The sequence below is a fragment of the Hippocampus zosterae genome, chromosome 14, assembly GCF_025434085.1.
Source record: "Hippocampus zosterae strain Florida chromosome 14, ASM2543408v3, whole genome shotgun sequence".
In the NCBI taxonomy this organism is placed as follows: domain Eukaryota; kingdom Metazoa; phylum Chordata; class Actinopteri; order Syngnathiformes; family Syngnathidae; genus Hippocampus; species Hippocampus zosterae.
The window spans coordinates 1,376,826-1,403,077 of record NC_067464.1 but is presented as its reverse complement, the minus strand read 5'-3'; the positions used below and the strand labels follow the sequence as shown (position 1 = coordinate 1,403,077).

The window sequence follows — 26,252 nt, the reverse complement described above, 5'->3', positions numbered from 1 at the left end:
CCATCCAACTTCTTTGTTTTTTTCCCCTGCCCCGCAACCCGCCAAGTGGAAGATCACTTTCATGTTCCGCTCCCTCACCCGCTCGTTGATCCGGCCCTGGAGGATCTGCCACCGCCTGTTCATGACGCCGAGACGCTCCGCAAAGTCGGTCTTATCGCTGCGCTTGCTCTCCGCGTCGTGACCGCTGAGGTGCAGCACCGACTGGTTGACAAAGTCCACAGTCAGTTGCTTGCAGCTGAAATCCACCCTGAAGCCCTGAAAGATTTAAAAACGAAAGATAAAACCACTGCAATCTTCTCCAGGGTCACAAATCCTGAACAGGAAAACCACTTTGAAGGCAATACGGAGCATTGGGTATGGGTCTTGAAGGGAAAAGAGCACTAATTCCTACAACAACAAACAAGAAATGAATATCAGTAGAAAGCACAAAAACAGTCAAACTAAAAATCAAATCTCGTGCTGAGTCAAAAGCCAAATAATAAAAATGAGTTTTGAGATAACTTTCAAAGACGGGCAACGAGGGGCCTTGCCTAATGTTTGAGAGGGACCAGCAATGGATAAGGCTCCGCTTTGATCTCTGTCACTGTCGTGTGGTGTTCCACAGAGTTCAATTCCGGGGCCTCTGCTGTTTTCATTGTACCTGCTCCCTTTGGGTTCCATCTTAAGGAAAATCATATTTCCTTCCACTGCTATGCGGACCACTGTCAGATCTATGTCCCGCTGAGGTGGGTCCATGAAATGTAGGCCAGGTCTATTACCTTGTATTTCTGCAAGTAGTCCTGAATCACATGTGATCCGACTGCACTCTTGAGGTTTTCTTCATCCTCCTCGATGACATTCTCCATCAGCGATATCCAGTTAAACAGCTCTGAGATGGCGTGGCGGGACGCCAGCTTCTCCATTTGGATCTGAGCAACAAATGTACATTTTTTGGATCTGGATTTTGATTTGAATATTTCATCACTATTCCCACTGAAATGAATTGTATTTCCATAAATCCATTCCAGCCTCCCCCGAAACGTCATTTTTTAACAAACAGTTTTCACTAAGGAGTAAGTCGAGGTTCCACTGTGGCCTGAAAGTATTTGCACGTGCGGTGCAGAGCTACCTGATGGAGCTTTTCCTGCACCACCGGTATGCGTGTCAACAGTTCACTCCACTGGTTGTCAATGCGAGCCAGGTCTGAGCGCAACGCCACTGTGTCCACCTTCTTCAGCCTCAGGAGTTGGTTTCCCTCAGAGACCACAGAGCTCTTCAGGCCGGATTTGCTCTCTGCTTCCTTGGAAAACTCCTGCGATAGAGCGGAATCACGCAAAAACCCATGTGAGACATGTAGACGGCAGCACGATAGAGATTTTGTGATCTGCGGCCTCACCAGAAAAGCAGAGAGGTGGTCTCTGACTGTTTCCAACTCCTGCGGGACGAGGACCGCTTGCGTGTTCCAGAATTCCAGACGCTCCAGGGCAGACTGTAGCCATTCGCTAAGCTCCCCGCACTGTCTCTGATAGCTGGGGGGGGGAAATGACACTGAATATTTTTAGTCTGTGCGTCCAGGGTTTTCCAACCTCAATCTCATCCCACACATCCCACACATCCCTCGTGATGATAGGGGCTTCGCTGTAGCAGGTTTGTCTTATGGTTTACTTTGTGGATAATTGATCATGCATCCCCGGAGGTACGGAGAGCCCAGTTTGAGAACCACCGTGCCGGGGTCACAGAGCGGTCTGGTGAGGTTCCTGACCTGGTCCAGTGTTTGAGGATGGCCTCCAGATGCTGCAGTTCTTTGTTGACTTTGCTGGTGTTGTCCAGCCAGTGTTCGCCCAGAACTGCTAATTGATTCTCCAGGGCAGGACAGCAGACGGACAGCAGCAGACGTTTGCCTTCTCCCAGCACCTGCTGCAGTTTGTGTTGGTGTTCCGTAAGCTTTCCCTTCAGACCCTTTGGGCATGGTGGAAGAGGAACTCATGTCACCTTTTAGCAGAGGCGGTACTCAAAGTCTGTGCTTACGTATAACAACAGTCAATTGCGTATAACGCCGGGAAAAAGAATATTCAAAGTTGAGATACTTGACAGATTTCTACTTGGGTACGACCCGCCACTGCGTAGCTGAGATAGGGAGCAGGCAGACTGTGTTTCTGTCAATCTATTTTCGATGTACCTGATACAGTGAAATCCGCTCCATCAGTTTTTCTTCCGTCTCTTCTACTAATCCCACCGTGGGGATACTTTCCTCAACGGCCTCCAGCTGGCCACCCATGCTTTGATAATCCTGCACCAAGCGACGCCAAGTCTGATAAATAGAATTCAGAAAAAAAATGTTTGATCCAGATATGGTTCGGCAACAGGCTTTTGTGGGTGAGGTGGTAAAGTGGTCTTACCTCCAGAATACCTTCCAGCTCCACACCTTTACTGTGCGACTGCTGCAGGACGGCCCGAGTTTGGTTCAGTGTCTCCTCCAGCACGCGTGTCTCTTTGGGAAGCATCAGAGAGCAAATCTTGCCATAGTAGGTCTCGGTCAAAATCATATGCGACTCCAGACCCTGGAAAAACTCCTACAAGACAACCGCAGATTTGGATAAGGACTTTGCTCTTTTAACTCTTCAAAATTTTGATTAAAGACGGTAAAATATTCAGATAGGAGTTTGGGATTCTTTTCGGCATTTTCTTAGGAATGAGCTGGAACCCAAGGAGGATCGTGAAAGTGTGATATGCGGCTCAGAGCTTTTGTGCCTTATGTTTGTCCAGGTGACTCTGGAATTCATCAGCTGAAGCGACGACGATCCTCTGGTCGGCAGCCATCTTGCCCTTGGCCGTATCCACCAGGTCGGCGAGGTCCTGCAGGGCGCGCTCATATTGCAGTTTCAGCGCCACGTTCTGGTTCAGCCCGCTGCGCCGAGAGCCCACGGCCATCGCGAGCTCCTCGTAGGCATCCTGACAAGCAACAGCAGCTATGTAACGGGACTTTCATTTGCCACCCCCACGCCCTTCTATACAACCTGAAGCTTCAGTATTTTGTCTGTTGATATCTGATCCGCTTGCAGCGCCGCTCCTCTGCTTTTCAATTCCGCAATCTTCTTTTCAAATTCTTTGAGGTTGTCCTCTGTGCTGGCAATGACCTGCATAAAAACGAGTGATCAGTAAAAATGTGAGGAATGTGAGTGGCTATGTGGACACTACATTTTGCACTACCTGGAGCTGTTCTGAGGCTGGTCTATCCGTGGTTTCAGCTAGTACTTGCAAGACCTGGCACTTAGTCTCCATTAATGCACTCTGCAGACGCTGCAGTTCAGTCTGTGTTCAACAACAAAGCCAAACCATACGGCAGAGGAATCATCAGTGTAAAAAAGATGCTACGGGTTTGGGAATGATACGATGCGATGAAGAGGAAGGGCCCCGGGACGGAGCCCTGGGGCACACCATTGGGAAATAGGGATGTGAATAACTGAAGTTGAATGAATGGATAAATACCCACCTGGTAGGCTGCGAGTTGGTGAGTTCTGGTCCTCATGTGGTCACAGGTTTGACCCAGAGCACCACCCAGAGCTCCCAGTCTCTCTTTCAGGCAGTCCAGGTTTTCCTCCAGCAAGGCCCGTTCCTCTTGCCTCAAGCCGGATGACGCGGCGAGCACGGTCTGGCTGAGTGTCACCTCGCCTGCCACGCGATGAAGATCACTCGCCAACGTCTGCAGACAAATCCAATAGCAGCTCAGATCCAGTCTAATATTGGAGCAAAGAGCAATTCTGAACCTTGAAATATCCACATTGCCAGGTGCATGAAAATGAGCGCACCTCCTGCTTTTCCAGCTGAGCCGCCATGTTGTCAGCCAGCAGCAGCGAGTCGGACAAGACCACGTTCTCCACACCGTCCAGCCAGGAGGAGGTGGAGGACACGGCCGTGTAGAGCTGCTGCTCCATCGTGGACGCCTGCGTCTTATCGTCGCCAACGGGCTGGAAAAGGACAGCAGGAGACACAAGTTCCACTTCAAGTGATGTTATGCTTTTGGTACCAGAGGTGGGAGAAAGTCAATTTTTTTGTCCGAATAAGAAGTAAGTCTCAAGTCTTAAATGTCATGTTTCAAGCAAGTCTGAAGTACCCTGAGTGTCCTAAGTCAAGCCATCATCAAGTCTGACTCAACTCAAGTTGTGTGATTCAAGTCCCCGAGCTCGGACTTTTACAAAACCATATTCCAAATTTCAACCTGAGAATTTTCCGTCGTTCGCCTGAAACTGTCATAAAGACTCTTCAGCGATGATGCGTCAGGTTGAAGTTCTTCTTTCAAAAGCGGTGCTGCGCACGGAGCACTGGAATAAACCTAGGGAAATCAAAAAGCGATCAGATCCCCCCCTCCGCCTTTTAAAAACAAAATGTGTTTGCTTCCTCCACGACTGGATCGTACCGTCTGCTTGCGGTCCTGTTCCAGGTTCTTCTGCATCAGCTCCACTTTGGTGTTCAGCTCCAGTCGCAGGCTCTCCCACCGTTGCCTCATCTGCTGGTGCGCAGCTTGGGCCTCCCTCTCGGCGAGCGCGGCGAGTGGAAACGGCTCTGAAGCACTGCCCCCCGCAGACATGCAAACAAAATCTCCAGTCACGATTGGTGATACGCAAGACAAAGTTTTGGGGGCAGCTGTCGAAGGATGGTCAGTGTTAACGCTTTAGGGCAAAAATCAGCATTAAACTCGCTAAAAATGATCCTGTTCATGTGAAAGACGTGTGACGTCCTATCGGGATGGTTCCCTGGACTCCCATTGACTGCATTAGACATGTATTTCTTTCTAAGGGGGGGGGATTTCGAAGGTGTTCAGTACATGGTGCCGCCAGGTGACGCCTGCTGGATGAGGATCTCCTCTCCTCTGCTGGCAACCGACTGAAGCAGCTTCTTCTGCTCGGCCAGCTGCTCCTCCAATTCCTACAAGGACAAAAGGCTTTTTTTTTTAAAAAATGGTTTCGTTTAATCCGACCGTGTACATGCACACCATCAGTTGTAAAAATCTACCCTTTGACTCTGAAGCGTGTCCTGGTGCTGCTGGGAGCGCGTGGTCCGAGCCTGGGCCACCCAGTCCTGAACGCTGGGGCTCTGAGAGAGGCTGGAGTCTGATTCGCTGTCCTCCTGCTCTTGCATGGAGCCCTACGCACAATTTATTGTATCGTCAAGCATCGACACGTACGACCGAAACGCTTCTGTGGAGCATCCAAAATGACTTTTTTTGTTTAATGGCAGGTCAGCGAACGTCGCTTTGGCCAAATGAATTTAACTTTGGCCATTTTGTCTCGTACAATTATTCTCAACTCAACTTTTTTTAAAAATTTAATATCAAGTTATTTTTCATAGGAATAGCTGAAGCAAGCCAAATTGGATCCAAAAGGACCGAGTCTGATCAACACAACTTTTTGTCGGGCCAAATGAATAACCCACAAAACAACTCCAAATGTATTTTTTTTTTGCAAGCCCCCAAATTGTATTGTTTGGTGATTGATTAATTTGACCCAATTTTTGGGGTTAAATAAATAACCCAAGAGGAGTTGGGAGCCCGCGTGGGTTCCATTGTAATGCTTCTGTTTTTAGAGTGCACAAACAAAAAAACAAAAAAACCAACCCTGAGGGGCCCCGGCCAATGAAAAATAAACTGCATCCCATTTCTAGTTACTCGAAAAGTACGATTATATGACCTGACGATCAGATGAATTCAATTTGGTGGCTGCATTTTGCTCATTTCACCTTGTTCACATTTGTACTTGTTCACGCTCATCCTTAGTTTGTGAACGAGGCACAAACGCGGCTCGACCAAACCCACCTGCATGCCGGCGTGCTTATCCTGCAGCATTTTCTGCAGCTCCAGCAGGCCTCCCTTCAGCGTCCGCAGCCTCCTGGCCAGTCGCTCGGCCTCGGCCCGGGTCTCGGCGCGGCCCCGCAGCAGCAGGTTCTCGCCGTGCACGGACAGCTCGGAGAGGGCCTGCACCTTCTCCTCGATGTCCAGCAGCATGTTCTGCAGGAGCAGGAACAGGGAGGCCAGCTCAAACATGCCGCCGCCGCCGCAAGTCCGTTTCCATTAGGGCCTCGAAGAGCTGTGACTATTCCTGGCCGGGGGACGGCGAGGGCTTTCTCGCTGCCCTTTGACCCGGGCTCCTCCGCCCGGGGCTCGTCTGCCACATCGGCGCTAATCCCTCACGTCGCATGGATGGCAGGGAAAAGCCACGCGCGGAGCGAAATGAAAAACCGCGTCGGTTTTCTGGCTCTCAAGGACGTGCCGAGGGCTTTGCCGGCGACCCAGGCGGCGGGATCTATCCGCGGTCAGGCGACGACTCGCGAGAGTCGCTGACATAATCTTCTTAAGAGCAGCGCTCGTGCTGCTAAGAAGGGAGCCGAGTCGGTGTCCAAGCGGAGCATTCTGGTTGAGCGACTCAGCGCGAGCCGCCTCCCGCCTCCTCAAAAACGTTTGACTGGCCCGACTCACCTGACAACATGCGAGCCGCCCTTCCGTGTGCGTCTCCTGGGCCTCGAGGATGGCAGCGGCGCAACGGCGAGTCCGGGCCAACCAGCGGTCTAGCTCCTCCGCTTGGAATTGATAACGCTGTATCGCCTCGTCCTGGCGTTGGCCTTCAAGCCGATCGACAACGCGTTCCTGCGGCGGCAGAATTTCGGCCACGCTTACGTCTGGACTTTGTCGTCATTGTGTATTGCTTCAGTATTTATTTTTTTTTTGACCTTCAAATATAGTCATTGCCAGCTCCTTTCCTTAACCTTTGCAGGAAAAGGTCATCGGAGTTTACCGAGCACGCCTGGCTGCTTCTCAACAGCGTACCTCCAACAGCTGCCGCTTCCCCGAAGCCTTCATGTGGATGGTGGCCATCCTCTCGGCGAGGACGGCCAGGGAGGACTGCACGGCCAGCTGGTCGGCCGAGTCCGAGTCCGCGGCCGAAGCGCAGGCCGCGCTCAGGTCTTCGGTGAAGCTCGCCTGGAGTCGGTCGATGTCCTCCTGCACGCTCTGAATCTCTCGGATCACAGCCTGCGCAGACAGCAAAGCACAGTAGAAGGGATGGAACTTGCAAATGGGAATGCTAACAGTGGAATTCTGCCGGGAAAAATACAAAAATAAATTAAAACAAACAAACAAATAAAATAACACAAATAAAAGTATTAAAAAATAGTAAGAACAAATTCTGAAGTACATTCCTGCGTAGAATCAGAAATTATTCTAAATTAGGTTTTGTTTTTGACTCACCCAAAAAAAGTCTAGAATACGGCATTTGACAAAATTTTTTTAAAAAAAAGCATTCATATGGTCTTATATTTTTTGCCAAATACTTTCTGTAGTTGCATAAATAAAAATGATCTCATATTTTTGTAGTCCATTTGAATTTTCCATTTCCGTTTATTTCCATAAATATTACATTACATTAAATCAATAAATATGACGATCAAATCATCTATTGTATGATAAGCGACGATTAAAAAAAAAAAGTCTCCCCTCTCTCACGACGTGTCGTTGAGTAAATAATTACATAAGCACATTCGGTTATATTGAACACAACTAAATACATTTATGTAATTTATGCCAAATCCTTTCTACAGTTGAGGCAATAACTGGCAACAAAAATTAATTTTTTTCACCTATATTATTTCATCATCATTTTAGAGGATCGGCAGCATGTCCTGCAGCGTCGTGGCTCATCTCGGCATTCTAACAAAGTACTCCAGCGGTAACCAATTGGATCCCCCGAATGAGTTTTTTTGTGAAGCGCTGACCTGGTGTGTTGTCATGTGACTATCTGGACTCGTGTCGTCCTCCAGGGGCTCGCTCAGCTTGGCCTCCAGGGCCTCCATCTTGGATGAGACGGACTGCAGCGAGGCCTGATAATGCTGCTGCTTCTCCAGAGCTTCGTACAGACTTCTCTGCTTCTCGCTGATCTGTCCGCAGAAGGACACACACCCCGACGCACACACACACACACACACACACACACACACAGTTGCTGTGAAAGTGACTGGAAAATACCAGACGCTCTATCAGTGTACCGACCACATTTTTTAACGTCTCCCATGAGCGCTGCAGGTCATCCAGGTTGGCCACAGACTCAAACGTCGGGTCGTAAAGTTCTTGAACCGGAGCTCTTTTCAGGGCTCCCCTTCCAGCCTGGGAGAAGGCAATCGTCTTAACTTTGAGCAACAAAATGATTTGTTTTAACTTTCAATCTAAAAATGACTGGCTCCCTGTCTTTTGGAGCATTGAGATTTTTTTTGTGGCTCTACTCATGAAAGACAAAAAATAAATTGGATGTTCTTGGTGGAAACCACCTTTTGGTGCTGAAGTTTTTGTTTTTAAAGCGAAGGCGCGACTGAGCCACACTTAATGATATCTTTTCAGACATGGCTTTGAGATACTTTTTTGTGGGTCTACTCATGATCGACATTCCCACCAAATTCCTGTAAAACTGGCTTTGGGGCCTGAATTTCTGAAAGGTGCTACTGAGCTGCAACGGCCGCTTTAAACCGCTTTGGCCAGTGTCTCTTTTTTTTTTTTTTTTTATTCCTACCAAATTTCAATTAGCTTGGTAAATGTTGCGTATTTGCAGAGGAAAAATACCTTCGCCGTGGCAACATGGCTGTGGGCGAGCGGCGAGGGTGAGCGACACGTGGGAGGAGAGGACACAGAGCTGATGGTGCCCTCCTCGCCCGACTCCTCGGTGACGGGAGACAGGAGGGAGTGGCAGCGGCCCGCCGTCATCTGACCATAGGGAAGGCACGTATGATTTAAAAAAAAATTATAAAGCACTGCACCCGGGATTTTTCAGGCGAGTGAGATTTTCTTTGAGTTTGACGTTTGTTGCAGTTTCAGTTAGGTTGTTTTCGTTTGTTGATATTTTTCAGAAATACCTCATTGTGGTAGAAGTCTTATGAGTTATAGTGTGAATTTTATCTAATCATTTATTTATTTGCGATTAGCAGGAGTATTTGCAGAGGCTCATTGGGTATTGTGTAAGAAAGTATGGTTGACTGGGGTTCTCCCGACAATGGTTTGACTTCCGTATGGATGCGCAGCAAGACAAGAGAAAACGACGCCCGGAAACTTGGTACTTGATGCAGGGGTACTTGGTCGACTAATATCAATATGTTTACTTTAAGCTATTCATGTTGACAGGTGGGATCCCTCAAGGGTCTGAAATAGGCCTTCAATTATTCATGTTGCTATTATTCATGTCTACGTATTCGCTCTTTTCATGGAGAATTCCATAACCAAAATATGAGGCACATGTATCAGTTTGCTCAGGAGGCATCCGAATCAGATGCCCAAGCCACCTCATCTGGCTCCTCTCGATGTGGAGGAGAAGTGGCTCGACTCTGAGCCCCTCCCGGATTACCGAGCTTCTCACCTTATCTCTAAGGGAGAGCCCGGACACCCTGCGGAGAAAACTCATTTCGGCCGCTTGTAGCCGGGATCTGATTCGGATGCCTCCTGAGCGCCTCCCCGGTGAGGTGTTCCGGTCATGTCCCACCGGGAGGAGACCCCGAGGAAGACCCAGGACACGCTGGAGAGACTATGTCAGCCAGCTTGCCTGGGAATGACTCGGGATCCCCCGGGGAGAGCTGGAAGAAGTAGCTAGGGAGAGGGAAGTCTGGGCTTCACTGCTAAAGCTGTTGCCCCCGCAACCCGACCCCGGATAAGCGGTAGATGATGGATGGATGGATGGATGGATGGATGTATCAGTTTGATAGAGTGCAGTCGTAAACCGGCATGAACTCCATCCACAATGACCAAATATGATCGATATAACACGATTAGGATTCATTAGCAATGGATTATTTCTACTTTACCGTCACAGCCATTCTCTCCTCCTCCATCTCGGGCAACCCCCCTTCCACGTCGCCGACTGTCAGCAGCAGCGTGGCGTGCTTGGCCTTCACCGCCAACATTTTGCACTTGGAGTTAAGCGAGGCGATCTGCTCCTGGTAGCCTTTAATCTTTTGGGCCAGCTCCTAAGAAGAGAAGCATGAGAAGGAGAGGCTTGGTTGGTTGTTGGTTTCAGCCCAGACCTGTTTGGATAGTTGAGGTCCAATTACTTCGTGGTGAAGGATCTGCGCCTGCAGCTCCTGGACGCTGCTGGTGGTGATGGGACGGTCCTGGATGATGCGGTGCGCTTCCTCGATCAAGCCCTGCAGCTCCCTCACTTCCTGTTTGTACTGCTCGTACTGCACCACTGCCTCCTGGAACGTATTTTATTTTTTTTTCTTGGTTGATGGTCACCTCAGCCTAATCTCTGATAGCATGTCAACTGTGATTATCTGACACCGTGGTATTTGGGGGAGTTTACGGTATTCTTTGCCTCTATTACAAATTCAAATCTGTTTGAATATTGCCGTGGAGGCACTTTCTCAACCTGTAGGATGTTGCACTGCTGGATGGCCACGTGCTGCAGTTGGCTGGCGTCTTGCTGCAGACGTAGCGCCGTGCGACAAATGGCCAGGGTGGGCATCACCTCTTCGGGCACCCGCAGAGCGCTCTGGCACAGCTGCACTGCCTGCACCTGCTGCTTCAAACTCTCCATGTCCGCCATCAAACGCTGACGAAAAAAAAGACCAAAAAACAAGTGTGTGTTGTCCAGCAAAAATGAATTTCATCCATTTTGGAACGTGACACTAGCTTGAAGAACCAAGCGTCTTTCCACGTCTCTTCGGGTGCTTACCTGTCTCTGTAGCAGCTGTTCTTTGAGGTTCTGACGTGCCAGTTCAGGGGACGTTAGCGTGGACTGCACCTGCTCCAGAGCCACGTGTAAAACCTTCACCTCGCATTCCAGCGCGTCCATACTCTGAGGGAATTGGGAAATCGATGACTTGTACTGGGGATTAGGGCTGGGCCGTGAATTGATTTTATCGACCGATTCAATTGTAGCGACTAATCCATGTTTAGTGAATTTGTTTGACTCGCAGTCAGTGAATCAGTCAAGAGGTGAGCAGCAGAATTTTGGACCAACTGGAGAAGCTTCATGGAGAATTAGCTGACTCCAAAGTCAAGTGAATAACAGTAATCTAGCCGGGATGTGACCAAGGCACGAATGACTGTTACAAAGTGCTCTTGAGAAAGGAGACGCTTGACTTGAGCCAGCTGCCTAAGCTGAAAGGAGTCGGTTTTGCAAAGGAAGAGGAGCGAGTGAGCCCTTGCGCACCTTCTCTGCGTCCTCCAAGCTCTGCAGCCGCGTCTTGATGCTCTGCTGGAGCTCCTCGGTGTGCCGGCTGAGCTCGCACACCTGCTGGCTCATGGACTCCACGTGCAGGACCTCGGACAGGAGTTCCACTTTCTCCGCCATGGACTCCAGGTCTCCATGGAGCTCGCGGGACTCTCGCAGGACAGCCTGGCGAGGAGACCCAAATCGGCGTTTGTGAGTGAAGGACCAGAATCCCGGCGGAATCAGGTCGGGCCGAGCGAGACCATCGACTTGGTTCGTGTTGGGTTGGATACAGAGCAGAAGTTGGTTGTCTGCCTGCCACCCACCTGATGCATGCGTATCTGTTCCTGGAGGTGAACCGACGAGTTCCAGATGACGTTGGCCCGCACCAGGCTCTTGGCTCTCTCAGACCACCTCAGGATGAAGTCCAGCATCTCGTGGTATTCGTCTAAATAGCAAACGGCCTGGACGACAAAACAAAATGGTGAGCAACTGACAGAAATCCACATCTGACGAACCCTTACGCCGTCGTAAGCTTTTGAGTCCAAGTTCCAAGGCCGCAGTCATGCTCAGAATGTGCGAACCATTTCAAAATGTATTGACGGTTGCGCACGATGAACTGGATGATTAATTCCGAATCGATGTTCGAGAGGAAAGGCAAAGTGTATTTTGCACGTTTCTGCCGAGGCCCGTACAGATGCGGTCCGAGTTCAAAACCTTTTTGAGCCAGTTGTTGCGATAGTCGGCGAGTCGGGTGGTGTGATGGTGCATCTCTGAAAGCTTCCCGATGCCGTCGCTGAGCTGCTTGGCCAGCAGAGGGTTACGGCGGCCAAACTCCTGCACGGCCATGTCCAGCTCGGAGAGAGAACGACCACAGCAGTCCAAGTCCTCTGCGAGACTCTGGAACCATTTAAAAAAACTGTTTGGAGAGAAGTCTTCCAGCCAACCCTCACTTATTGCTGGGGACCCCATCCAGACCCACCAGCACTCGATAAATCGGTTATCTACCTTGACCTCTTCTTTTGCTTGGTCAACCTCTGGAGATTTGTCCTTGAATTTGGCGGAGACGGCTTTGAGTTTCTCCGAGACCTCGTGGATTCTGGAACTAAACTCCTCTTTGATTTCTCTGGTTTTCTGGATTTCTCTCTCTTTGGAAAGAACCTAAAAGGCACCGAGGTAACACATGAAAAATACGACACAAGAGTGCAGCATTGAGTTTGACCAAAAATAGTATCGCACCTGATCCTCAATAGCCCCCAAAGCCAGCGAGACCTCGGCCAACTGCATGGAGATTTCGGAAGGCAGGATGGTGTAGAGATCCAGGTACTTGCTCTGTTGCTGCTCGGCTAATTTGTCCAAGTTTTGCCGATAGGTGATCACGTCTCCATGGACCACCTGCAAGCGTCAAGTCGATGAGATTATGTAAAATGTAAAAAAAATAAAACAAAAATGACAATTTAAATCAATCAATGAAATCTGATTGGTTAAAGAAACCTATGGTAGTGTAGCTTCGGGTTAATGGGTCAGCACAACTGATTCGGAATGCTTTGGGACAATTAAATTGACTTAGTAACACTGCCCCCCCCGACCCCGCCATCGGGGCCTCCACCCAGTGGGACACCATATATTCTTAAATGCATCAAATTTACACTTTTGTAAGTCCACTTTGTTACGTACCTCCAGTTCCTGAAGCAGAGAGTCAATGTCGGGCGTGGGGTTGAAAAGAAGCTCCCTGGTCTCCTGAATCCAGGCTTTCATCACGCTGAGTTCTCGCTCCACTTCCTCCCTGTCCTTCAGTTCCTGAGCGGCCTGAGATCGCTTGGTCCTGGACTGCGTCAGGAGGCTAGACACACCAAAAAAAAAAGCAAGACCGGAAACTGTGGACAAGAAACTAAAAATAAAAGTCAAAATGGAGTTTGTGGCGTTAGTACCTGTCCATGTGGTCCTGCACAGCCCTGATCTCCTTCAGGCTGGGGAGCTCTTCCTGCTCACTAGTGGGCGAGGGCACCTCCACGTCGTGCAGCAGGCTGAGGGCGTATTGGCGCAGCAGAGTCAGAGACGACAGCTCTCTCTCCAAGTCTTGGCTCAGGACGTCGTGTTGCTCCAGGAGAGACTGCAGGGTGGCCTTGGAGGCCTTCTCCACCGCGCTGTCCGGCACTCGACCCCGGAGCTCATCCGCCACCGTTCGTACCTTTGTCATCTTCGGTCACCAGACAATTATCCGTTTCATTCGGTCCGCGTGGCTCGCTGTGCGGCTGGGCTTTGGTCTATCGCGGATTTACCTTCTCTCTGAAAGTCCTCCACTCCTGCGCCGTGTCCTCCAGAACTCGCTCCTGGCCCCGGGCCACGCTGCGGAGTCTGGTCCAGCGCTGCCACACGGTGGTCATGGAACGACTGATGGTGGCCTTGCTAGCGTCGCTGCCCACCTGCTCCAGCTGAGCCGCTTGCTCCTCCAGACCGCTCAGCTTCTCTTGGAAGCCGTTGACAAGTGAGACCAAGGACTAAAAACACAAAACAAGACAAGAAGGTCGCGGCAGGAATGTCTCGCGAGTCCTGGCCGACAACGATTTGCCAAGTTCGCTCCTCTACATTCCGTTTTGTGCTTTCCTACCCGGTGACTGTGCAACTTGTCCTCGGCCTCTTGACTGGTTTCCGCCTTTGCGGTGGAAAATTGAGTGAGCTTCTTTTCAGCTTCGTTCATCATCTCAATGACGGTCTGCCGCGTCTCCTGGTACGACTTCCACTGAGCCCCGCAGCTGAGAAGAGACTTTCATCAGGCACCGTCTAATGCGGGGTTCTCAAAAATGTTGGGATCCAGGAACTCCTCACATGGAAGGATTTTTCCAAGCATCCGCTCGTAATCGTAACGCCATGAAACAAAACGACCTTATGTCCCGTTCATTTAACTGGACCCCAGTTTGAGAACCACTGGTCTCAAGAGACAAATCCTGTACGGACGATATTGTTTCCACTTACCTGTGAAGAACAGCCTGATGACACTGGATCTGATCGCGGACCTCCAGGCCTCTCTGCTTTGCTGAATCCACGCTTACCCGCAGCTGTCCTTTGGCTACGGGGTTGACCAGGTCCTCCAGCTGGGGCACAAGGCTCTCCAACTCTTCCAGGTGGATGAGGAACTCCTGCTCAGTGGCCACGATGCCATCCTGCAGTCTCAGACACTCCTCGTAGTTCTCCACGTCCACGCCCAAGCCGGCCTGTTGCAGGAAGGACACGGCGTCCTCCAGCCATTCGCAGGCCGCCTGCATCCTGAAGTGATACTTCTGGCACAAGAGCAGGGCCTGCTCCAAGGTTACCTTCGCAACAAAACCAATACAAAAGGCATGTTTAGAAACCACTAAGGGTTGTCCTTATCCCCTAAAACCGACTACTCAAACCTTAAAACTAAACACCAACCCTAAACCCGAATTGAACCCCAACCCTAAATGCTCATTCATGGCAGACATATAAAATGAAGTTGGACCTGTTTGGAACTGAGCTGTTTCTGAACATCTGCTTGCAGCTTTGCCATTTCTCCAAGACTAGCGTCCATGCGGGTGGGCGGCAGTTCGTTGGCGCTGGTGTACTTATGCTTCTCCCTGCTACTCAGAGCCGCCACAATCCTCAGTCTGGATTGAACTTCTTCCTGCATGATTTGTTGCTTCCTGATCTCTTCTTGCACCTTCTCCACCCGCATGTCTACGGTGACGGCAGAGCCCATCTCGTCCCGGACCTGCTGCAGCCAGTCCAGCGTCCTTTGCATCTCAGTCTCAAAGTCTTTACTCTGAACAAAACGGTTCTCGCACTCCTCGATCAGGTCGCCGACCGCGGCCTGCAAGGATCGCAGCTCCTCCTGCCACAGGACCACTTGCTCCTTGGAGGCATTGTGGACCGTTTGGTCCAAGCGTGGAGGACGAGTGCCCATCTGCTCCATGAGCCTGGACAGGTGCGAGTTGGCACTCTGGAGGCTCCCGGCGAGAGCGTGATAGTTCTTTAGTCTCTCCTCCGCAGACTGAGTCTCAGCGTTGACCTTCACCAGCTGCTCCTTGGTTGCCTTTAATTCGGAGTCAACTTGCATGGCCATTGCCTTCTGGTCCTCGAACGACTCCAGAGTTTCATCCAGGTGCTCCACTTTCTGTTCCACCAGCCTCTTCAGGCCGTTATAAAGGCCGGTGAGCTGGGTCATTTCCTCGGGGCGCCACGGTTGTCCGGTGCTACGGAATCCTTCCTTCTTCTGGTTGAGCTCGCTAACAGCAAGACCCAGGTTGCTCAGATCGGCTTGGATGGCTTTGTAATCGCCCTGCAGACTGACCACCTCCTCGGTTTGCAAGCCCACCGGCCGCGTGCCCAGATGGTTGAACTGCTCCTCAAGCTCCTCCAGCGCTCTCTGCGTGACATCTATGAAAGAGGTGTACTCATTCCTTGTGAAAATAGCCTGTTGGATTTTCTCCTGTTTCTCTTTGGCTAACGCTAATATGTTGTTGTATTGCTGTGGCAGGCTATTGAGTCTCTCATCCAAGTAGCAGTGGTCCACTTCGTTGAGGGTGGGCAAAATCTCCTGGCCTGCTCTCTGCACAATTAGGAGAAGGTTCTCGTATTCCACTGCCTGCTCGACTACCTGCTGGTATTTGAACAGCTGCGCCTCCAATTCAGCGTCGCCAACCATGAGATTGATTTCAGGGAATGTGATGATGTCAGCTTGTTTTATCCACTGGCAGATTTTCTCCAGGTCATTCTTGAAGTACTTTCTCGAGACAAAGACCTTCTCCAGTTCCTGGAGTTTCTGGCCACACCTGTGTAGAGTTTTATCGAAGATGTTTTGCAGCTCCTGGAGCTTTGTGAGAATCTCATTCTTCTCTTCCTCGTTGGCATCCCTCATCAAGTCCCTCCCCTGAGACCACAAGGACGTCAGCTCACTCTGGTAAGCTTTCAAACTGCTCTGGACGTTCCGACAGGTTCGGACCTGCTTGGCGAGGTCCTCGGGTAACAAGGCGATGTACTCTTCGGCCTGAGCCTTTTTCTCATTTTGCTGGACCCAGGAAATGGACTGGTTGACGGCCATAAGGAAGTGGGTCCTCTCGGTGAAAGCCTTGCTCAGGTGTTTCCTGCGCTGCGCCACTTTGACGCTCAGGGACTCAACCTCCGACTGGGTGTCGGAGATCAGCCGCTGCAGACATTGACGTTCACTGAGACCCAGACGGGCCAAAACCCTGTCGGAGTCGGCCATGGCTTGGGCCAGCAGGAGCTGCTTGGCCTCCAGCTCGCTGCAAATGCTCAGATGGTCGAAGAGGAAACTTTGAGCCAACTCCGGAGGAGGACTCATTTTCATGGCCTCGGACAAGGCGGGCTGTTGTTCCTCGGCCCAATCTCGGGCCTCCCTCAGACGAGCCTCCACCTGGCCCATTTCCTCTAATGTCACAACAGAGTCCTGGATTTTCCTCTCAATGAGGTTTTGCATCTGGGACCATCGTTGTTCAAAGTGGCTGATCTGCTCTTTCACCAGTTCCTTGTCGTCCAGGTTCAAGCACTGGATGACTTTTTGCTTTTGGTCCTTGAGTTCCTCGAGTGTCCCCTTTTGCTCTTCCAAGTCTGCTGCCAGTTTGCGTAACGCCTCCAAATGCTGAGAGGAGCTTTCGGCATCAGTTCTGCATTAAAAAAAGAAAGAATCGGTATGACGGGTACATTTGAGAGACCAAGATATCTCTGCACAAATGCATGGCACAACATAGAAGAGCAGCTTCTTCAGATCCAGAATCAGATAACGTCCATCCATCAATTTTTAACACGAGTTATCCTGAACAGGGTCGCGGTAAGAATGAGTTTGACACTGCTGATCGTATGCTAATTACGCATACCTGGCAAGGTTGTCCCACTCTCTGGACACCCGCTCGAAGAGTGCCTCTACTGTAGAAATGCAGTCGTGGTACTCTTTGGACCTCTGCAGATCCTCCTGTCTCTGGACCTGCAGCCTGCTGGCCTGGTGGCAAAGTTCGAGCCAGGAATGACTCAGGCGGTCCAGCTCTGCGTGCTCTGCAGACTCTTGGCCCGGAGACAGTCTGCTCACTCTCTCTGTCATCTTGGTCAGGATATTTTGCTTGGACTGGAGCTGCTGGCTGCATTCCTGCGTATTGTGAAGAGGTCAAGTGCATGGTCTGAAAGGGCTGGAACATATCAACGGCATTTCCATTCATTTCAAGAAGGAAAGTTGCCTTGACGTACAAGTAATTGACCTGATGAACGTGTTGACGCGTACTGAAAGTCTAAAACTGGAAAACGAAAGCTACCTTGGCTTGAGACAACATGTTTTGGGCTATTTTGGTTTCCAACTCTGCAGGTCTTCTGGACAGACTGAGGAGTTGCTGCTCCATATCTTGGAACAGGTTGGTCAGATCTTGCTTCTGCTCCTTAATCTCCCTCCAGGCCTCCGAGAGCTCCTGAGCACTTGACATCCTTTCTTCAATCTACAAAAAAAATAAAAATAAAAATAAAGAACGATAGTAATGAATATGATGCAAGATGTTGACTAAGCAACACTTTTATTGCTTTACAAATGAATAAATTATGTAATCTTGCTATGTCGTGGTTTCCCCGGGATGAATAATGGAGGTTGACTCTTCTTACGGTAATTTTGACCCTCTGCACCTCAGCCGCCGTCACTCTAACGGCGTCGTCGGACAGGTCACATACTGAACACACCAGGTCAAGGTAGGTGCTGGCCTGCTCCTGGAGGGCCCTGTTATGCTTCACCTTCAAACATCAAGAAACAAGCCTTGTGACCATCGACCACAGTCGACCCCTTGCAGTAAACAGCTGGGAGCATCTTTTTTGTGTGACCTGTTTAAGTGCTTCCTGCAGCCCGGATGGTTCCTGGTGATTTTGACCGATTTCCTCCTCGACAGCTGTCAGCCACGACTGGCACTGCTGGAGGGTATCCTGGTGGTTGACATGTTTCTGGAGTTCTCGGTCCAGACTTTGCTGGACCTGCGAGCAGAATTATCAGGATGATAAGACTTTTTTTTTTCCTCCCCTGAATGTTGAGGACGACCAAAAATCTACTGGGAGGAGGATGGCATGACTCACCCGTTGAGCCGTGCTGCATATGGCGGAGTAGCTATCCCTGGCACCCTGCTGGTGAGCCCGGACTTGTTGGCTGATCTTGGCTTGGACTTGGTCAGTGCAGCTTGAGAGCAGTTCTTCTCCTTTCTGCTTCAAGATGGTGAGACGTTCCTCGAAACTGGCAATGTCCTCCATAATGGCCTGGAGAAATTTACAAAAGGGCTCTTAATCCAGGAATCTAAATATCGTGGTTTGGAAGTTTAGCATAATCCTAACGCCTGGTCACATGACAAACCTGCAGTTGTACCAGGCATTGAAAGGAACAAGAAATTGAAGAGAACAAAATGGTCTAATATTTTTTTTTTCCTATTCATTCGCCCATCGCTAAGCCATTTCCCATTGTTAGCATTAAGCTAGCAGAGTCTATGCGGCGGTTTAGCTACACAATGTGTAATTCACTTGTATGCACTCATTTATTTTATTCACAATTTGATAGTGAACCTGAACAGGGAGTGACAGCTTGTCGCCTCCTTTGGTTTACTCATATTGGATCTCGAAAAACAGTTGCAGCTCAAGACACCAATGCATTTCCAAAATTCCCAAGAAAATCTACTTTCCTTTCAAGTGCCGTTCAATTTCCGCCGCTTCTACAAGCCGAGACCTGAGTAGTCACCTTGTGCCGGGCCAGTTGTTGGGTGGCCATCTCCATGCTGCCGGTCTGCATGGATTCAGACGTGACGAGCCGACCGGACATTTGCAGGAGCCATCTCTCCACTTCCTGCAGTTCACTGTTGTAATCCTCATGCTCCTTCACCCACTCCAGCAGATTCTGGACCTGCGTCTGAAATGAAACACCGTGGGTCGCAGAGTCACAAGCGCGAGAGGCGCAGTGTGACGTTATTGAGCGATGGGTACCTTGGCTAACAAGCAGAGCTCCAGAAAGTCTGCTTGCAAGCTATTCATGTTGTCACGAATGATTGGGTCCTGGACGGCGTCTAGCAGGGCTTCCCCCTTCTCCATCACACATTTCACAGCCGACTCGTGCGACTGCACCATCTGCTGGATGGTCTGCAAATAGCGCCGGGGTAGGTGAGCACGGATGGGACGCGATAGATTTGAGGAATGGTTGTTATTCCAAGTTCAAATCGATTACGTCTCGAGCGACGGAGGTGCTTTCGTCTACCTTGTACTTGGCAAGCTGGGCCTTCTTCTGATAGAGCTCGGCTTTGGGCTCCACGCCGGATGCCAACAGGCCCTTTGTCTCCAGCACCCACTGGGCCTGGACCTTGTATTTCTCCACAAAGTCTTTGGAGAGCGAGATGCACTTCTCCAGAGCGTTCTGCTGGGCACGCAGAGCAGCCAGCAGGTCCTCCAGTCGGCCCAGCTGGCCGTCCACTTCCTCCCTCAGCCGCTCCGCTTCGGCTTCCTCTAAGAAGACGGCGGCTCGCTCCGTCTTCTCCCTGACGTTCTTCAGGTTGCCGTGTCCCTGCTCCATGTCCGCCTGAAGCCCCTGAGCCCAAAACACGCAACGGTCAACTGAACATCGGCGAGATGGCGCCGACCGACACGATAATCAAAAAAACCTACCTCGAGCTTTTTCATCTTTCTCTCCATGGCGGAGCGATCCATCGCGTCTGCACTTCCGGCCAGGGCGCGGAGGCTGTTCTGAGCCGCCAGGAGCCAGTCCGAGAACGTGCCGAGGACACATTGTGCCTCCTCGATGCAGGATACTTCCTCCTGCAGCTGCTTGATTGTCTCCTGAAACCAAAAAAAAAAAACAAAGTCAAGGTACGATTTGTGGCATTCTTAACATTTAAAGACCCCGCCTCTCAAGTAGATTCAGAGATTTGTTTCTAGATACGCTGGAGAAGGTGAAACTGCGAAAAACGGGCAAAAACTGAGCGCTTTGTGAAATTGAGTGAAAAAGAATTCTTGTATTAATAAGGCAAAATCGTGCTTGATAATAATATACTTCATCTCAGTGGGGTTCTGAGGTCAGCAGGTCAAAGCAAACATGGTGCATCAGTATTTCACTGTTATGACGCAAATGGTAGAAGCTACCACCGGAACTAAAATGGGTTCCGTGCAAATGCTTTTAAATCCAGGTTAATAAGCGTATCCTAGCATAATATTTGCAAGATAACGTACTTGCGCTGTACATTGTTTTCATAATTCTAATATTCACGTCCAAAAAGTGAAGCGAACCAGTAAGTGCAGGAGCAAGGCGTGGTAGCGGGCCGTGATCTGGGTCGCTCTGGTACTGATGCGGCTACTAATACGGGTCTCGTCCAGAACTTGCTGAGCCAAAACACCGAGGCCCTCCATCTCCTCTTGATACACCAGCACTTCCTCTTGCCACGTCTGCGCAAAGGAAAGGAGATGAGCGATGCTAGCCTGAAAAGCCGCGCAGGCTAATGGCGAACACGAGCCTTGAGCAACTGGAGCTGGGCATCTTTGGTGGCGCGGTCGGAGCGGCGGTGGCCTCGCAGTTGCGCTTTGGTCTCCATGCCCTTCAGCCAGCCGTCCAGACGCTGGAACTTCTGCTCCATTTGCCGCAGTTTGGCCAAGGCGCTGTTGAGCTGAGCCCTGGCGTCAGCCAGCCGGGTCTGGTACAGCCTCCACTCCTGCTGCTGCGTCTCCACGGCTCGCTCTTCGATCTGCGGGGTACCCCAGGGAGCGACCAGTTCTCGGCTGACCAGCAGGGTGTTGAGAAGAGCCTGGCCCTCGGTGCAGTGCAGCTGCAGTTCCTGTGGTGAAAATTCTGCTACAATGGCTGATCCTCGGGGTGCTGGAGCCTATCCCGGCTGTCTTTGGGCAGTCGGCGCGGGACACCCTAAACCGGTTGCTAGCCAATCGCAGGGCACACAAGAGACGAACAACCATCCGCGCTCACATTCACCCCGAGGGACAATTTTGAGTGTTCAATCAGCCTGCCACGCATGTTTTTGGAATGTGGGAGGAAACCGGAGCACCCGGAGAAAACCCACACAGGCCCGGCTTCGAACCGGCATCGAACCCCGCACCTCCGCACTGTGAGGTCGACGCCCTAACCACTCGGTCATAAACATTAAAACTCTGGGGAACTGATTTCAGTTGTCAAAGTAAAAACAAAACAAAAAAACGTCTCCTTGAAGGCGCAGCTAGCAAAGTCCTCAAAAGATGTTCCGACCTGCAGTTTTTGGAGCGTCTCCTCCAGCATATCCACGTCGCCCTCCAGCTGAGTGTAACAGGCCAGCTTCTCCTGTTCCTCTTCCAGCCAGTCCTCAAATGCTTGAAGGCCCTGTTGATACTCTTCGTGAGCTTTCACCAGCTCCTCCGCTTTGCCAACGGCCCCCTGGGGTCCAAAAACAAGCGCCGGCATCCGGTTATTGCTTCAAAATACAGTGAAACCTTGGCAAGAGTTTAATTTCATCCGTCAACCGAGCTCGCGACTGAAACCACGGCAATCAAAAATGAATTGAAATGGTAATCCGTTGTAGCCCATCAAATTTTTTTTTGGGGGGGTGGGGGGGCAAACATTGATTTACCATCGCGTTGTCCTTGATTCCGTTGTAGCGCTCTTGCAGCTCCTGCAGCTCCAGTTGAGTCACGTAGTTGTCGGCGATGCTCGCGCTCTTTGCCACGATGGCGGCCAGCAGGCCGTCATGGCCGAGCACTTCCTCGTGCAACAGCTGCAAGCACAGCAACCAAGGCTCGGTTATTAGCTGTGGAGGGGGCCCGAGTAAGGCTGAACAATTCAAATCACAAGTCACAATTGTCATGGAATGCAATTTTCCAAATCGCTGTGGTTGCAATTTGTGAAGAAAAATAATAATAATAATCATTCGGGCGTGGGCGGCCCGGTAGTCCAGTGGTTAGCACGTCGGCTTCACAGTGCAGAAGTACCGGGTTCGATTCCAGCTCCGGCCTCCCTGTGTGGAGTTTGCATGTTCTCCCCGGGCCTGCGTGGGTTTTCTCCGGGTGCTCCGGTTTCCTCCCACATTCCAAAAAAATATGCATGGCAGGCTGATTGGACGCTCTAAATTGTCCCTAGGTGTGAGTGTGGGCATGGATGGTTGTTCGTTTCTGTGTGCCCTGCGATTGGCTGGCAACCGATTCAGGGTGTCCCCCGCCTACTGCCCGAAGACAGCTGGGATAGGCTCCGGCACCCCCCGCGACCCTAGTGAGGATCAAGCGGCTCAGAAGATGAATGAATGAATGAATAATTCGGGCGATATTTATTTATTTAGTATATTCTAATTCTTTCGTTGTGGCGTCCACATGTTTACAAAGCATTGTAATATGGATTCATTTATTGTTTGTCATTGGGAAGAGGACCTTGGGGAAAAAAAAACAACAACAGTGGCAATCGCAACATGGAGGGTGCAAAGAAAAATGCAATTCGATCAATTTTCTAAATCGTTCGGCCCGAGGAAGTTTGTTGCTATCTGGGCAATCTGACGGGTGCTTAACTAAACTTCAGACAAGCAATCCAATTTGTGGTAACGGTTCATCAGCCTCCATGGAGATTTACAGATTGTTCAACAGTTACTCTTCATTTCAAGGAGCAACAACAACAACAAAATCTGTGAACATTCTGGTAAGCAAAATGTATTTTTTTAATTGTTTTTTGTATTATTTTTATTTTTTGTGTTGTTGTTGTGGAGTACGTAACAAACGATCCCCCAAAGTGACGCGTGAGGTTTTTGATATTTGCAGCACGCAAAGCTCCAGAGAGAGAGCGAGCGTTGTCACCTTGGCTCTGCTGAGATGAGCGCTTTTATCTCGCATCTCGGGACACGGTTTATCAGCCGGGTCCAGGTTCTCCTCCACGTGCTCCAGCCAGCTCACAAACTGCCGCACGTCCTCCTGGTAACTGGTCCACTGGGACAGAGAGGCTTCCAGTTGGCTGTCGGTTCAGACGAGAAATCGGTCATTAGAATCACTTCAGTGGAGCACTCCGATCAATACTGTACTTCCATTTGATGCATCAAGTGTGATTGATCCCCCCACCCCCCACCTTTTGCACTGAATGGATGCGGAGAGCAAAGCGTCCCAGGAGTCTTTCAGCTCCTGTATTTGTTCCTGGAGCACAGCCACACCACTGCTCGAGGTGTTTCTCTGAACCGACTCCCCTCTGGTGATCAGCATCTTCAGCTGGATCTCCTTCTCTTGGCGGGCGGTCAGCAAAGCCTGGAACAATCAATCAAAGCCACGGGAGGGGGGGGGGGTTCCAACCATGAAAAAGCCCGATTGATGCTCTCCAGGGTCGGGAATGGCTCTACCTCCAGCTTGATCATCCGGCTGTCCAGGACATTTTTGTCAGCCGTGGGGGCGCAGTAGGTCTGAAGCATGTGGCTCGTGTCGGCCACCCAGTTCTGGAGCTCCTTCAGCCCGTGGTTGAAAAGCTGGTGCTCGGTCACGATGCGGTCGATCCGTGACGCCTTCTCCTGTTGAGCGAAAACAAATGAGAAAATAAGGAAATTTTCCTCGTCTTCGTGACACGAAGTCCGCTCCCAAGTTTCAACGTTTTTCTCGTATTCAGACTTTGGTATCGGAACATCCCATTTATCAGCACCCAGAGACAACTTGCAAGGTGTTACTGTACCTTGGTCAGGTTGGTTAAAGCAAGGAACTGAGCAGAGAGCTGCGAGACGCGGTGCACAAAACCCTTGCCAGCTGCGTGTTCGTCCAACAGCCGCTGGGCCTTCTCTTTTAGCCTGCTCAGCTGGACTTGGTGGGAGCTTAGCTCCTCCAGCACAGACTGAAAGGGCACAAGCAGGTTTCGGTAGAAAGCACGCGAGAAGAAACAAAGACGGGTATTGCCAAAGCGGGGTTAGAAACGTAGCCGTAAAGGAAAGCGAGTAGCAACAATGTTAAGATTAAGGCGGCGTTTTGCGGGCAGCGAGCACAAGCCGGACGGAGGCGGCGGGCCGTTAGAGCTCAATAACAGCGTCAGAGTGTAGCTCCAACGTTGGCTTCAAAATGACCTTCCGATGTTTCCTCCAATATTAGTTTTCCACGTCATCTTTAACGTTAGCTTCCAAAGTTAGCTTCAACGTTAGCCCGAATGTTAGCTTCCAATATGATCTCTAACTTTGGAGATGAAGCCCAAAGTTTGCATTCGATATTAGCTTCAACTTTAGCTTCCAACGCTGCCACCAATGTTAGGTCCCAAAGTTATTATTTGTATGATTATATATTCTATTATTTTGAGTTTAGCTTCCAATATTACCTCTATCATGAGCTCTCACTTCAAAGCGAAGGAAGAACATTACCTTGCAATGTTCATGTAGCTTTCAAAGTTAGCTTCAACGTTAGCCCAAATGTTAGCTTCTGAAGTGAGCTTCCAATATGATCTCTAACTTTGGAGATAAAGCCCAAAGTTTGCATTCGATATTAGCGTCAACATTAGCTTCCAACGCTGCCACCAATGTTAGGTCCCAAAGTTATTATTTGTATGATTATATATTCTATTATTTTGAGTTTAGCTTCCAATATTACCTCTATCATGAGCTCTCACTTCAAAGCGAAGGAAGAACATTACCTTGCAATGTTCATGTACCGGTAGCTTCCAAAGTTAGCTTCAACGTTAGCCCGAATGTTAGCTTCTGAAGTGAGCTTCCAATATGATCTCTAACTTTGGAGATAAAGCCCAAAGTTTGCATTCGATATTAGCTTCAACTTTAGCTTCCAACGCTGCCACCAATGTTAGGTCCCAAAGTTATTATTTGTATGATTATATACGATATAATTTTGAGTTTAGCTTCCAATATTACCTCTATCATGAGCTCTCACTTCAAAGCTAAGGAAGAACATTACCTTGCAATGGTCATGTAGCTTCCAAAGTTAGCTTCAACGTTAGCTTCTTATTTTAGCTCCAACGTTAGGTAGGTTCTAACATTAGCGCCAACGTGAACTTCAAATATTATCTGGATGGAATGCTAACCTGACGTGTACATGGTGGGTTTAAGATGAGCTGAGCAATTTTCCAGCGTGCCTACCTGTAGTTTGTGGAGCTCCGTCTTCTTGGCCGGTAGATCGTGAAGCCGCGCGCTGCTCTCCTGCACGGCCATCTCGGTGGCATTCAGGCACTCCTGGAGGGGCTCAGCACTGGCCTCAAAGTCCTTCATCTGCGACACGAGGTTCTGCAACCAAAAAAAAAACAACAACTCTTCTGTCCAGCTGGATTTTTTTTTTTAAACCACGATGACCCGATGACCCTTGCTCACTTGTAGATTGAGCTCTCTGGTGTGAAGATTGGACATGATGTTCTTCCAGTCCTCAAGAGCATGATTGGTCTTCGTCCGAACCGACTCCATTTTGTCTTTGGCAGCGATCGTGGAGAGAAGCTCACCCGTGAGCACCACGCCGTTGAGTTTGGACTGACCCAGCTCTCTGTCGCTGAGAAACTCCTGAGGAGGAAGCGAGCGTGAGTAGAAAAAAACAACAACTTGTGCACCTACTAGCTTTGGACATTTGCTACGATGTCAATTTCCACTGTTTGATTCCGACGTTAGCTTAAAATTTAGCATTTTATACATTCTTGCTGCTGGAGGCTGTAAATTTCCCCATTGTGGGACGAATAAAGGATTATCTTATCTTATTTGTAGTGCAGCCGTTCCTCGTCAGAATACCCGATTACCAGTTACCTGAATTTTTTGCAAGCTGGTCGAGGCCTCAGAGAGATTTTGGGGTGCGTCGAAGCATTTGGCCGTGTTGATCTTGGCGTTGACCAACCACTGCTGGAACTCCCTGTAGGCCGAGCGGAATCCCTGTTCCTGCAACTTCTCTTTGCTCTGGCACTCCCTGGCAGCTCGGAGACTCAAACTAGGAGCGACCCCACCACAACCCCACCAAAAAAAATAGCAAATCATCCATCCATTCATTTTAAATCGTGTTTGACCTCATTAGGTGAGAGATGAAGTCATCACTTGTCATATCGCGGTTCACGTTTTGCGGAGTATTTGCTATATGGTGGGAATTTAGTTTAGGGGTGGGTGGGGGAGACCTATCATGCATTTTATTGTATTTTTTTAATGGAAACGATGGATATTTGCT

At 49.9% G+C, this 26,252-nt stretch overlaps 1 protein-coding gene across 10 annotated transcripts in view; it reads right to left on the bottom strand.

The window, feature by feature from the left end:
- syne1b (spectrin repeat containing, nuclear envelope 1b) overlaps positions 1–26,252 on the bottom strand; it is a 79,387-nt gene that overhangs the window by 17,315 nt on the left and 35,820 nt on the right. For 9 of the 10 annotated variants that reach the window (XM_052086882.1, XM_052086884.1, XM_052086890.1 and 6 more), the window contains 57 exons: positions 25,844–26,021; positions 25,424–25,606; positions 25,196–25,339; positions 23,800–23,955; positions 23,477–23,641; positions 23,212–23,384; positions 22,947–23,100; positions 21,740–21,883; positions 21,382–21,546; positions 20,642–20,959; positions 20,418–20,573; positions 19,800–19,970; positions 19,396–19,722; positions 19,128–19,280; positions 18,886–19,053; positions 18,237–18,413; positions 17,991–18,137; positions 17,778–17,903; positions 17,441–17,617; positions 17,012–17,277; positions 14,641–16,801; positions 14,136–14,473; positions 13,771–13,915; positions 13,442–13,660; positions 13,091–13,359; positions 12,837–13,002; positions 12,399–12,554; positions 12,168–12,320; positions 11,877–12,059; positions 11,486–11,623; positions 11,160–11,345; positions 10,680–10,802; positions 10,374–10,556; positions 10,057–10,200; positions 9,811–9,972; positions 8,582–8,722; positions 8,018–8,131; positions 7,744–7,905; positions 6,800–7,003; positions 6,452–6,619; positions 5,792–5,983; positions 4,993–5,124; positions 4,805–4,905; positions 4,397–4,550; positions 4,199–4,312; positions 3,789–3,947; positions 3,473–3,682; positions 3,190–3,291; positions 2,997–3,116; positions 2,731–2,931; positions 2,379–2,552; positions 2,159–2,290; positions 1,742–1,938; positions 1,376–1,508; positions 1,109–1,291; positions 759–908; positions 79–255 (listed from right to left, as the gene is read on the bottom strand). In XM_052086882.1, coding sequence (XP_051942842.1) covers positions 79–255; positions 759–908; positions 1,109–1,291; positions 1,376–1,508; positions 1,742–1,938; positions 2,159–2,290; positions 2,379–2,552; positions 2,731–2,931; positions 2,997–3,116; positions 3,190–3,291; positions 3,473–3,682; positions 3,789–3,947; positions 4,199–4,312; positions 4,397–4,550; positions 4,805–4,905; positions 4,993–5,124; positions 5,792–5,983; positions 6,452–6,619; positions 6,800–7,003; positions 7,744–7,905; positions 8,018–8,131; positions 8,582–8,722; positions 9,811–9,972; positions 10,057–10,200; positions 10,374–10,556; positions 10,680–10,802; positions 11,160–11,345; positions 11,486–11,623; positions 11,877–12,059; positions 12,168–12,320; positions 12,399–12,554; positions 12,837–13,002; positions 13,091–13,359; positions 13,442–13,660; positions 13,771–13,915; positions 14,136–14,473; positions 14,641–16,801; positions 17,012–17,277; positions 17,441–17,617; positions 17,778–17,903; positions 17,991–18,137; positions 18,237–18,413; positions 18,886–19,053; positions 19,128–19,280; positions 19,396–19,722; positions 19,800–19,970; positions 20,418–20,573; positions 20,642–20,959; positions 21,382–21,546; positions 21,740–21,883; positions 22,947–23,100; positions 23,212–23,384; positions 23,477–23,641; positions 23,800–23,955; positions 25,196–25,339; positions 25,424–25,606; positions 25,844–26,021 — 11,794 coding nt within the window. The remainder of the gene's footprint in view (positions 1–78; positions 256–758; positions 909–1,108; positions 1,292–1,375; positions 1,509–1,741; positions 1,939–2,158; positions 2,291–2,378; positions 2,553–2,730; positions 2,932–2,996; positions 3,117–3,189; positions 3,292–3,472; positions 3,683–3,788; positions 3,948–4,198; positions 4,313–4,396; positions 4,551–4,804; positions 4,906–4,992; positions 5,125–5,791; positions 5,984–6,451; positions 6,620–6,799; positions 7,004–7,743; positions 7,906–8,017; positions 8,132–8,581; positions 8,723–9,810; positions 9,973–10,056; positions 10,201–10,373; positions 10,557–10,679; positions 10,803–11,159; positions 11,346–11,485; positions 11,624–11,876; positions 12,060–12,167; positions 12,321–12,398; positions 12,555–12,836; positions 13,003–13,090; positions 13,360–13,441; positions 13,661–13,770; positions 13,916–14,135; positions 14,474–14,640; positions 16,802–17,011; positions 17,278–17,440; positions 17,618–17,777; positions 17,904–17,990; positions 18,138–18,236; positions 18,414–18,885; positions 19,054–19,127; positions 19,281–19,395; positions 19,723–19,799; positions 19,971–20,417; positions 20,574–20,641; positions 20,960–21,381; positions 21,547–21,739; positions 21,884–22,946; positions 23,101–23,211; positions 23,385–23,476; positions 23,642–23,799; positions 23,956–25,195; positions 25,340–25,423; positions 25,607–25,843; positions 26,022–26,252) is intronic. The other variant, XM_052086888.1, reaches the window with a different exon arrangement.